The sequence below is a fragment of the Heterodontus francisci genome, chromosome 19 (genome assembly GCF_036365525.1).
Source record: "Heterodontus francisci isolate sHetFra1 chromosome 19, sHetFra1.hap1, whole genome shotgun sequence".
In the NCBI taxonomy this organism is placed as follows: Eukaryota; Metazoa; Chordata; class Chondrichthyes; order Heterodontiformes; family Heterodontidae; genus Heterodontus; species Heterodontus francisci.
Genome location: NC_090389.1, coordinates 8,228,766 through 8,241,518, shown reverse-complemented (window position 1 = coordinate 8,241,518; position 12,753 = coordinate 8,228,766). Strand labels below are relative to the sequence as shown.

Below are 12,753 nucleotides of genomic sequence, written 5' to 3'. Positions count from 1 at the left end.
ATCAAGCTTTCCGCTATTTCCTCCCTGGCTTCTTTTAACAGCCTGGGGTACATTTCATCTGGCCCTGGTGATTTATCCACTTTCAAGGATGCTAATCCCCTTCATACTTCCTCTCTCCACTATGTTTATCACATCCAATACTTTGCACTCCTCTTCCTTAACTACAATGCATGCATGTCCCCCATTTTTGTGAAGACAGATACAAAGTATTCATGAAGAATCATACCCACATCTTCCGCCTCCACTCATAAGTTACCTTTTTGGCCTTTAAAGGGCCTCACCCTTCCTTATTTATCCTCTTACTCTTAATGTATTGATAAAACATCTATGGGTTCTCCTTGATTTTACTTGCCAATAATCTTTCATGCCATCTCTTTGATTTCCTAATTTCCTTTTTGATTTCATCCTTCCACTTTATATACTGCTCTCAGCTTTCTGCAGTATTGAGTTCTCGGTGTCTGACATAAGCTTTCCTTTTGTGCTTTATCATACCCTGTAAGCTCCTTGACATCCATGGGGCTCTAGATTTGGCCATCCACCCTTTTTCTTTGTGCGAATATTTTTACTCTGAATCCCCTGAATCTCCCCTTTGAATGCCTCCCACTACTCTGACACTGATTTACCTTCAAGTAGCTGTTTCCAGTCCAGTACACCATGAGCTTGGTGGTGGTCGGTTGAGCTATAGAGTGCCATTGCTGTGGATACATGTTCTTCAGGATATGGAGCAGTGGGATATTTGCCAGACCTTTGGGCAAATAATCTGGATGGTAGCAAAGGCTTCCGAAGGTCCCACCATGTCAATACACTCTGAGAGGTTGGCAGTATGAAATGCCTGCACACTTTCTATATCTGTGCCTTGGTCATGCTCACCTTCCAACCTTTCTGTCTGGCTGATCATGTTGTGTAATTTTAGCCTTTGATATTTGAACTGTTCCCTCCGTCTGTTGGGATGCCATACTTTTGCACCCATCTGTGGCTTGACTTATTGTGCCTTAGATTTCTTGCACTGGCACTTCCAGTGCCCTCTGTTGCCACATGCTTTGCAAATATCATGGAAGGCCAGGCAATTTCTTGGTGAATGTTTGAGGCCACACTGCCTGCATGGCTTACCAGGCTTGGCTGTGCTGGCAACAGTGCCAATAGTAGACTAAGTACAGAGGGCTTGTAGCCTCTGCCTGCCCATAAGGATGGCTTCAAATTTACAACTGCTTTTAAGAGGGCTTCTAAATTGTAGCCTTTGGGTTGGTCAAGGAGGTCTCTTTGGAATGCTTCAATGGAAGTGGAAGCTATCACAAGCTCGATAATCCTGTCAGCTAGCTCAGCCTCAGAAAAATCACAATCATGCCTCTTATCTCTACATCCGCTGACAAATTGGTCAATTGTCTCCTTTGCCAGCAGCAGGAAGGACATAAACTCGAGACGGTGTAATTCTGAAACTGAATTTGACTTTCAACTGGTCTTCCAATGTGGACCATATTTTACTCGGGTCTTTTAAGTTTCCTCCGATCTTAACTTTAATTGCTTTTCTATCTGGCTCAGCAACAGCCAAGTCAAGGAAATACAGTTCCGTTCTCTGTATGAATAATCTAAATTCATTGAGAAGTTCTGCAGCCTTCCGGTTTCGGGATGGAAACTTCATTGTCATTTTGTCTTGAACACTATCATTGGCAGGAATAAAGATTTAAACTTGAACAACCCTTAAGGGATTAAATCTGTGGTCACTGTCTTGCCCTTTAACTGGCAGTATGAGCTTTCTTAGTAGCCAAACAAAACTGCCTTGCAGCTCTGGGAGAAAACCCCACTGCAGCAGTTAAAAAAAACTTCCTGGCTGTTTTGAAAAAAATCAGTGCCTGCAGTTCCACAGGCTGCCACAGCCTAATGGAGCGTCTGAGAGAAAGGCACTGTGAGTGTGGCGTCGGCTCTGGGTTCGCATGCCTTTTTGAGACCCTGCCCGCCCCCCACAAAGAGCAATTTTGGCGTGAAGAAAAAAAAACTCGGCTGTCTCCCACAGTGCGCTAACTTTGGGCCCTGCCCATGAAGAGCGATTTCACCGTGAATAGGCTCTCCCAGTAAGTAATGGCAGTGGGAAAAAGATTTTTCTTTTTAGCTCTCCTGATCAATGAAGCAATCAGTAATGGAGCAGAATTTTATATATATATATATATATATATGCTATAACCTGCAAGGCTATAGACCAGGTGCTGGAAGGTGGGATGGGATTAAGCAGCTAGTTTTTTTGGCCGGCGCAGACACGATGGGCTGAATGGCCTCCTTCTGTGCTGTAATTTTTCTATGGTTCTGAATGGCTCGCCTGAAACCTTCAAGAGAAAAAGGAAAATGGCTATGAAAGTCTTCTGGCCTTCTCAAATGCCTGGAGGCTGCTGCGCACAGATGCTCCTGCCTGGCCATTTCAAGATAGATCAATGACTCCCCCTTAACTCCCGATCCAGTGGTCTGCCAGCGAAAATGGTGCTCCCACCCGATGGAGCTCTGCCCAGAGCACACTTTTTGACGGATTCCTTCTGGCGCAAACCGTAATTGCAGCTTGATTCAGACTCACGTTCCCTTAAAGTAAAGCTGTAGAGACTGGCGCAATGTGCAATGGCCCAACGATGCGGATCTGCTGTGTGTTTGTACCAACAATATCGCAGAGTCACTTATATATACCTTGACGCTGCTGCAAGGATCGCAGACAAACCTGATGAGCTTGCAAACCTTCACACCAGAGCTTCTGTAATGAGTGGATGGGTTCAGCTTTGCAGGATCTACAGAAACTTGAAGTTGGATCTTCAACAACCACCAGCTGCCAACCTATTGGGTTTCCTCTTTCTTGATGCAAACGCTTCAGCCACACAGTCAAGATCAGAGAATCTAAAAGGTGGGTTCTTTTCTTGAAAATACTAACTTATGTACAGCAATACTTGGAAGGTGGGACACATGTGTCTTGTTTCTGTAGCTGCTTTCAACAAGTGCTTAGTGATCACATGGGTCTGTACATCACATCCTGTCTGGTGATGGACAGCTGTTTCAGATATGCCCCTTAAAGCAATACCACACTGGCTGCTGTTCTCCAATCATTTCACATCTTCGGGCCTGCAAGACTCTGCCTTGGGGTGGGCTTCATAGCCAGCCTGCCAAATTTGAGCCCGCCAACATGGGCAGCAAAGCGCACTTTGAATGTGCTCTACCTGCTCAGTGATTAAATAAGGGAGAGGTCGGGGCACGGTGGGGGGAAAAATTGGCCGTGGTGAGGTTTGGTATGAAGGAAGAACAGCGTGTACAATAGTTATTTGTAGCTTCGAAGGAACAAAAGAGGATGATTCAGAGAAACACTGACCATCAAGGCAAAACAGAGCGCTTCAAGGACAGTTGGAAACCAGCAATGTGAGGGGTCACACTTTCTCTTGCATCCTGTTCAGGAGGGTGAGAGAGATGTTGGAAGAACCTTGTCACATATTGGAATAGTATGCAAGTGCCAGGCAGACGTCAATCCTATATTGTCAGTGCCCAATGGAGTAATGGACAAAGCTAAGTGACAATACCCTGGACCCAGTCCGTAACTGAAAGCTTGTTTTCTTAAATTGTGAAAAAAGGACTGGTTGCAGAAAAGAAAAATTGTCCATCTTTGGTTGGAAAGCATTATTTTCCTGTGGATCAGGTTTATCAAAAGCCATTAAAACTTCAGAAAGCAATGAATAATATTACGAGTTTTTTGGTAACGTGTCATTCTGTGCCCAGCAAGCTGTTATCTGCAGCAGAGCAGTTTCTGTGTATTGGAAATGCTGACAGTGCCCCAGGGAGAAGTCAGCATTATGTTTTCCTGAGATCTCATCACAGGCACTCTAAAAGGTCAGAGTCATAGTGAAAGTGCAGCTTCAGTGTCGTTGGCCCTTACATTACCAGAGACAAATAATTCAACAAAGTTAACCATGGAGGTAAAGCCTGGGTTTAATGTGGGGTCTTGCAACATTATCCTAGGCTCAGCGGTATTCTGTGTTCGTCGTTGTAAAGATTGATTTCTTCTCCCAGCCCTTCTCTAACTCATTCTTTCCCAGGGCCTTGCAGCCTTCCCTTCCTGCTGCAATCTATAAGGGGTGATTTTGTGAGACTTTGTTCTGAGGGCAGAGCGGGGAAGACAGAAATATGGGTCGGGACCAGGGCTCCAGAATCAGAGGACTGATTCCATGACCCGCCTCACAAAATTATTTCCATCAGCATATGGACTATAGCCCTCCTCAGTAATGATGGGCAACTAAGTGATCGTGCAATCCCAGCCCAGAATATGATCAAGGTGCAACCTGCTGGTGGTAAGAAATTGTTTGTAAACAAACTTGAGAAAGCCCCTATCAACTTCAAATAGAATCAAACATTGTGGCAGCAATCACTATACCCTCACCCTCAACAGCAATGATTTGCATTTACAGAGGCCGGAATTTTACGCCCCCCGCAGGAGCTGGCTGGAGACAGGGAGACATAAAATTGAGTGGGAAACAGGGGTGCTGCTCCTGTCGCCATCCCACCCACCCCAGGCCACTTAAGGCCCTTAATTGACCAATTAATTGCCACTTGCCACCACTGGTATATTATTGGCAGCGGGCAAGCGGTTCAGACGTTCAGAAGGCCACCCAGTAAAACGTGGTGGCCTCCTTGCAGGCTGTGGGAGGGGCCCTCCTGATCGGCAGCACAAGCCGTCCCCACTGGAGCACCTACACACCCCCTCTCAGGCGACGCCCCTCTCCCCACCTTGCTGGGACCCAGCTGATTGTCCCCAGCGAGGCCCCACACACATACCTGTATTCCAGGGCCTCGTCCAAATTGCCAGTCCTGGCTGGGTGCAGTCCCAGCAGTGGTCACCGCTCCCAGTGGTGCTGCTGGGACTGAAGAGCTGCCGGCCCACTGGTTGGCTGGCAGCTCTTATAGGCAGGACTTCCGGCCTCAGAGGGGCGGAAGTCCCGCCTGAGGCCAAATTACGGTGTAGCTTCGAGGCCCAGGAGAGGTGGGCTAAGCATCGACATTTTTTGCTAGTGGGCCGGGCCTCTGGCCCGATGTAAAATTCCGGCCATAATGGTCATAGTGCCTTTGTCATCCCAAAGTGCTTCACATTGAACAAAATTTGACACCAAGCCACGTTAAGAGATATTAGGACAGGTGTCCTAAAGCTTGGTCAAAGAGGTAGTTTGTAAGAGGTGTCTTAAAGGAGAGAAGAAAGTTACAGAGGCAGAGAGGTTTAGGGGAGGAATTCCAGAGTTTCAGGCCTGCACAGCTGAAGGCATGGCCATCAATGGAGGACCAATTAAAAGCATAGAGATCTCGTAGCGTTGTAGGGTTGCCCCACAGACCGAGGAATAGGAGTACAGTGTCTGTTCCACAAACCCAGGGGTAGGAGTACAGTGTCTGTCAACGTTAGTGATCAGAACATACACGCAACAGATTGTGCAGTTTGCTGTAATATGCTCCTAATGGGGCTGTATATTTAATTGATCTCAATGCTTCATTTGTAGTACCAAAGCAGACTCTGTAACGTGTTCCTAATAATGATGCATCATTCACAGGCTCAGTTTTTGAAAGCGAAATTATTATTCAACCCCTCAGTGCAGCAACTGAATCTATTTTTTAAAGTAATTGGTTTCCCGAACAGAACCTTTCACTACAAGATGCCTCACATGATTTGCTCTGACCTTGTCGAACTGAAGCTTTTGGAGACTAACCAGCCTTTTTCTGGCTTCATGTCATTGCAGGTACATCCAAGGTGCTTCGTCCCCCAAGGACATGATGATTATAGTAGATGTGTAAGTACTCACTGGCTCACCCCTTCCCACCACATATCTAGGGCGCATTGTGTTTCCCTGATAGCGCACTAACATCCACTGTTTGAGCCCAATCATGTCTTGTACACACTATTCTGTTGGCATTGATCTCAATTGGATAATAATATCAACAACAGAGACAACAACTTATGTTTATACAGCATTTTTAACGTGATAAAACTTCCCAACGCACTTCACAGGAGCATTATAAAACAAAGTATGACACCAAACTACAAAAAGAGATATTAGGTCAGATGACCAAAAACTTGGTTAAAGATGTAGGTTTTAAGGTGTGTCTTAAAGGAGGAAAATGAGGTGAAGAGGCGGAGAGGTGAAGGGAGGGTATTCCAAAGCTTGGGGCCTAGGCTTCTGAAGGTATGGCCACCAATGGCGGAGCGATTAAAATCAGGGATGCACAAGAGGCCAGAATTAGAGGAGCGCAGGTATCTTGGAGAGTTGTGGGGCTGGAGGAGATTAAAGAGATAAGGAGGGGTGAGGTCATGGAGGGTTTTGAAAACAAGGATGAGAATTTTAAAAACAAGACATTGTTTGACTGGGAGCCAATGTAGGTCAGTGAGCACAGGGATGGTAGGGAAACAGGATGTGGTGCGAGTTAAGACACAGGTAGAAGAGTTTTGCAGGATCTCAAGTTTACGGAGAGTAGAATGTGGGAGACCAGCCAGGACTGTGTTGGAATAGTGAAGTCTAGAGGTAACAAAAGCATGAATGAGGGTTTCGGCAACAGATGATTTGACACAGGGCTGAAGTCGGGCGATGTTACAGAGGTGGAAATAGGCGGTCTTAATGATAACATGAATGAGGTTGGAAGCTCATCTCAGGGTCAGATGTGACACCAAGGTTATGAACAAACTGGCTTAATCTCAGACTGATCCTAATTCACACAAAAATGAACCATTTTACCCAGAAGGAGCAGGGTACGGCAATGTAACTGTCAGACCGTAACTTGGAAATTCGATGGTGCCGTGCCCGTTTTTCAGCTGCAAAATGGGCACCTAAGCTTTGTTTAGTGGATGGAGCAAGCAAGCTTGTTATACACAGCAGATTTGTGCACCGTCTGCAATATAGGTAAATGTAGTGTTCGGGTCTAAAAGGGTTAATCTTGAGAGAGTATAAAGAATACCGCCCACCATGATGATGTAAAAGACCATGTGGGAGAGACTCAAGAACAGATACAACGTGGCTTTTGAAGGAGCCACACAGGCTAGTGTGGAGTGTATACAGCTGTTATGAAATAAAGATTAATGTTTAAATACTACAGTCTAAGAACCACCTGGCTAGATTCATTATGGTGGCAGCGTACAGAACCAAACATGTAACACTAAAGGCAGAAACTGAGGTATCCAGGGTCTGTGCCTGAAATTGGCATTAGGCCCTTTTTGAAAAGCAAATCAGGGGCCTTACTTGTAAATTCTTGTTTGAGATGTGCAATTGAATGTGCACTACCAGACTTGGGGTGGGGGAGTTATTACTTAACAGGCTCCCAGCAGGGAGCTTCAGGCACCAAGAGCACATATCTGGAATTTGGCCATGCTCCCCATGACTTTCCATCCCTTAACGTCATTGTCGCCTGAGAGAAGCCTTTGGCATCCGAAGCTCTGTGTTGGAACAAAAAATACCCTATAATTATTACCTACAATGGCCAAGTCATTGAAAATAGCATTTTGTTTCACAAAAATGTGATACCTTTGTTCAAAATAAAGACAAAGGATAAGCCTGGCAATTACAGTCAGTTTAACATTGGTGGTGGAAAAGGTTTCAGAAACAATAATCAAGGAGAAAATTAACAGCCACTAGGACAAGAATGAACTCATAAAGGAGAGGCAGCACAGATTTGTGGAGGGCAAACTCAACAGGTCAGGCAGCATCTGTGGAGAGTGAAACAGAGTTAATGTTTTAGATTAACAAGCTTTCTGACAATGATCTTCACAGAGGCTGCCTGACCTGCTGAGTATTTCCAGCATTTCCAGTTTTTTTTCAGATTTCCAGCATCTTCCGTATTTTTCTTTTCTTGAGGGCGAATCATGTCTGAATAACTTAGAATCATGGAGTCATGACGGCACAGAAGGAGGCCATTTGGCCCATCGAGTCTGTGCCGGCTCTCTATAGCGCAATCCAATCAGTCCCATTTCCTCGCTCTATCCCCATGGGCCTTGCAAGTTTATTTCTCTCAAGTACCCATTCAGTTGCCTTTTGAAATCATTCATTGAATCCGCTTCCACCGCCCTCGTAGGCAGCGAGTTCCAGTCATTACCACTAGCTGTATAAAAAAGTTCTTCCTCACATTTTCCCTGCATCTCCTGCCCAAAACCTTGAAGCTGTGGCCCCTAGTCCGTGTACCATCAGCTAATGAGAACTGCTTTTCTTTGTCTATCTAAACACATCATAATCATGGACATTCTATCAAATTGCCCCTCAATCTCATTTTCTCCAAGGAGAACAACCCCAACATCTCCAACATAATTTTGTCGCTAAAATTCCTCATCCCTGAAACCATTCTGGTAAATAATCTCTGCACCCTTTCAAGGATCCTCACATCCTTCCTAAAGTGTGGTGACCAAAACTGGCCGTAATACGAGAGGTGTGGCCCAACCAGAGCTTTATAAAGGTCAGCATAACTTCCCTGCTTTTGTACCCAATACCTCTATTTATGAAGCTCAAGAGCCCATATGCTTTGTCAATTACTCTCTCAATATGTCCTCCTGCCTTCAAAGACCAATGCAAATGAACCCTCAGGACCCTCAGTCCCTGCACATTCTTTAGAACTGTACCATTAAGAAAATAGTGTCTCTCCCTATCCCTTCTCCCAAAATGCATAATTTTACACTTCTGTGTATTAAATTCCATCTGCCACTTGTCTGCCTATTCTGCAAACCGATCTATGTTCTGTTGCAGTCGATTTGTATCATCCTCAATATCTGCCGCACCTCCAAGTTTCATATCATCGGCACATTTTGAAATTTTACTCTGTATTCCAATACCCAAGTCATTTATATTGTCATGAAGACCCCCACCTGCCAAGAATGAGGCATATGAACATTAATTTTAAACTGTTGCTGGAATGAAGAAATGACTTGTTTAAAGAGATCAGCAGTGGCTGGAAAATACATTTGCATTCTAAGAGACAGTTGCCTAGGAAAAGACAATGGGAACTGCTCACTGATTCAGTTAACAGAGATTGGTCTGGGCAATGGTGACCCACATCTTGTCGGTCTAAGCGACAGCACTGCACCCGCTCACTGGGAGCTTTGGAACCCACAAATGCAGGGGTTTGTTAAAAAAAAGTGAGCCACATGACTAACCTGCTGCCCAGGTCTGGTTTTGAACTGCTCACAGGACAGCTTGGGTCAGACTTCAGATTGAAACTGAATTTGGAACAAGAGCCTCTCTCCTGTCTGGCTCTCTCTCTTTCACTAATGTCCGGATCCACTGAAGTCACTTAAACCTCAAGAGGGAAAAGACTCCAACATCAAAGCAAGTTTTAAAGCATGCACTGGGCCCCAACAAAACGGCAAGACTTATCGGCAACCAAAGACTCTACATCGAACTCAAAGCACCGTAAATAAAACCCAGCAACCGCCTCAAACTTTTCTCCTTTATTCTTTCTACTTTTTCTGTCTCTATCTGCATGTGTGTTTATCACGTGACAGAGTACCCCAGTAAAAGCAGGCCCAATATGGAGGAGCGTAATTCAGGGATGGGTACAGAATTGTTAAAACTCTCCCAACTGATCCCAAAATTCAATGAGGGAGACGTGGAAGCATTTTTTGTATCTTTTGAAAAACTTGCAAGGCAGTTAAAGTGGCCAGCTGAGGCTTGGACTCTGCTGCTACAGATCAAGCTAACTGGAAAAGCCGGTGAGTTTTATTCCCTGTTGTCAGATCCAATTATGAACTGACAAAAAATGCTATCCTTGAGGCATATGAGTTAGTACCCGAAGCCTACCGCCAAAAGTTTAGAAGGTTCAAGAAGCAAGCTAATCAAACTCATCTGGAGTTTGAGAGAAATAAGCAGCTGGCTTATGACCAGCAGCTGAGGGCTCTTAAAGTGCAGGTCAGCTATGAAATTCTCAGAAAGGTAATTTTGCTAGAGGAATTTAAAAACTCTCTCCCATTCTCCATAAAAACACATGTAGAGGAACAGAAAGTTCATAGAGCCCAGCAAGCCGCAGTTCTGGCTGATGAGTTTGCTTAAATCTATAAGTCAGTTCCCCAGGGGAAATCCTTTCCTAGACACCCCCACAAATCTGAAAAGGACAAAGGGTGGGAAGGTGATAGAAGCCCAAGTAGTCCTGGGAGGGAAAGAAAAGCAGGAGACACAGGGGCCCCTCCTCCAGCCAAAAAGGAAGGTGCTGTAAGTAGGAGTGAGACCCGGAGACCCGTGTGCCTTCATTGTAATAAATCTAAGAATTGACTGCTGTAAACTAAAGGGAAAACCTGTAGTGTTAAACAGGGCACACCCGTTCAGTGAAGGAGAAGGGACCCTGATGGAAAGCACGGCAGAACAAGCTGTGGCTTCAACTGCAGTAAGAGTTGGACCCAGGAAGCCTATCACTGCAAATGCAGGAAATTTTAAATAGGATTCCTGAAGGTTATCAGGGTTTTGTATCTGAAAGGAGAGTAACCCCATACCCCTCGAGTGGGGCAAGCAAGCCCATAGAGATCCTCAGGGACACAGGGGCCACAAGATCCTTTTTACTGGGAAAAGGCCTGACCTTTCCCCCAGAGAGTGCAGTAAATACCAGAATGGTGGTGAATGGTATTGGAGGGCAGTGTATGCCTGTACCTTTACACCGGGTGCACTTGGAGTGCGACCTAGTTTCGGGACCGGTGACTGTAGGGATTGTCCCTAGTTTGCCTGTGAATGGGGTTGACTTGCTCCCAGGTAATGATCTGGTGGGAACAAAGGTGATAGCTTCCCCGGTAGTGGAAGAGAGACCACAGGAGGTCAGAGAGACAGGGCAGTGGCAGGAGACGGTCTTTTGCGGTTTCCCTGAATGTGAGCGGGTCAGGCCATGATCAAACCAGCTTCCCCAGAGGAGACTGAATTGATACTGCAGGCAGATGACCTGGTCTGTCTGTCTGAGACTTTCTTTGGAAAGTTAGAAGACCCAGGGAATGAATTAAATGAACCTTCCCTGGTTGAGGCTCAACAAGCTGACCCAGTTTTGAGAGAGCACAGGCTGTCCAGTCTGAAATTGAAGCAGAGGGAGTCTCTGATTGCTACTTTTTAAAGAATGAGTTATTGATGAATTCTCCTCACAGACCTGAGAGCAAGGAGTGGACGGTGGATCATCAGTTCGTGGTGCCGCAGAGATACCAGAGAGAAATATTAAGAATGGCCCATGAGTGGCTGTACATGTTGGTATTTGAAAAACCAAAGCCCGCATAAGACAGCAGTTTGACTGGCCAAAACTCCACAAAGGTGTGGTGGAGTACTGTAGGAGTTGCCACATGCGCCAGGTTGAGGGAAAACCCCAACCTACAGTGAAATCTGCACCCCTAAGTCCTGTATTGGTGATTGGAGGACCCTCAAGCAGAGGGCTGGTGAACTGTAAGGGATCCCTGCCGAGAACAAAAGGGGACTGGCAGGCACAAAACTGGCAAAAGGTTAGAAAGGAAAGGGGAAAGGGGGACCAAAAGGGCAGGTTAAAGGAAGTCCAGGAGGAATCCTGGATGAAAACCCCTACTGTCTGGTCAGCCAACCCCGAAATGTTCGAAAGGTTAGACCCCACATCCTCTTATGTAAATGCAGACACTAGAAGCACTCCACCAGAGTTGCTAACAGCATTTACAGGTACCTGCAGAGACAAAGAAAGTCCTCAAGAGTGCAGAGAAACTGTTAGGGTGATGCCTCACCTAGTCGAAGTGCCATAGAGGAGTGCAGTAGAATCTGGACAAATACCTGCAAGCAGGAGTGTCCCAGAGGACAAAGGGAAGATTAGCAAAGAATCCACCCCCATAGTCAGGAAAAAAGGGAACCAACCATCCCCTAAGGTGAAAAACCCTTGCATGACTCATCAAAGCATTGAAGGAAAGTTCAGAGTGGTTCCACCCATTGCTGCCGCCCATGAGCAGAAATCCAACCTAGGGCTAATTAAATCTAACCCTCCCCCTGCAGACCTCAACAGGAACAAAGATACCCTGGACAGTCCTGGAACTGTGCAAACTGAAAAACATCCCCAAAAACACCTGTTTCTTGGGATGCCAAAAAGGGCACTTTAAAGCAACACTGCTACCAAGAAAAGACAGGCTGTAACAATTTTTAAGATTTCTGAATGAAAGAGAGATGCATGTGTGTTTTTCTGGACCTACTCTTCTCTCTAGTCCCTTTCAATAAAATGCTCTTTCAAAAAAAATCGCATTTCATTCTGCTGGGTGTAGAGGTGTCATGAAGACCTTCACCTGCCAAGAATGAGGCATACTAATTTCGTCATAACAACATTAATTTTAAACTGTTGCTGGAATGAAGAGATGATTTGTTTAAAGAGATCAGCAGTGGTTGGAAAAAATATTTGCATTCTAAGAGACAGTCACCTAGGAAAAGACAATGGGAACTGCTCATTGATTCAATTAACAGAGATTGGTCTGGGCAGTGGTGATCCACATCTTGTCGGTGTAAGAGACAGCGCTACACTTCCCCCCCCCCCCCCCACCACCACGTCCCCCCCCACCTGAGAGCTTTATTAAAGAAAAGTGAGTGACATGACTAACCTGCTGGCCCAGGTTTGAGTTTGAACTGCTCACAGGACAGCTTGGGTCCGACTGCAGATTGCAATTGAACTTGGAAGAAGAGAGCCCCTCTCTCTCTCTCGCTCTCTCACTAATCCCCGGATCCACTGAAATCACTTAAACCTCAAGAGGGAAAAGACTCCTACATCGAAACAACTGGGCCCCAACGAAATGGCAAGACTTATTGGCAACCAAAG

General features: G+C 45.6%; 1 protein-coding gene across 8 annotated transcripts in view; it reads left to right on the top strand.

Annotated features, from left to right (window-relative positions):
- Positions 1–12,753, top strand: part of cacna2d2a (calcium channel, voltage-dependent, alpha 2/delta subunit 2a) — a 1,382,174-nt gene that overhangs the window by 897,916 nt on the left and 471,505 nt on the right. For all 8 annotated transcript variants that reach the window (XM_068051351.1, XM_068051350.1, XM_068051349.1 and 5 more), the window contains one exon: positions 5,739–5,789. In XM_068051351.1, the coding sequence (XP_067907452.1) occupies positions 5,739–5,789 (51 nt within the window). The remainder of the gene's footprint in view (positions 1–5,738; positions 5,790–12,753) is intronic.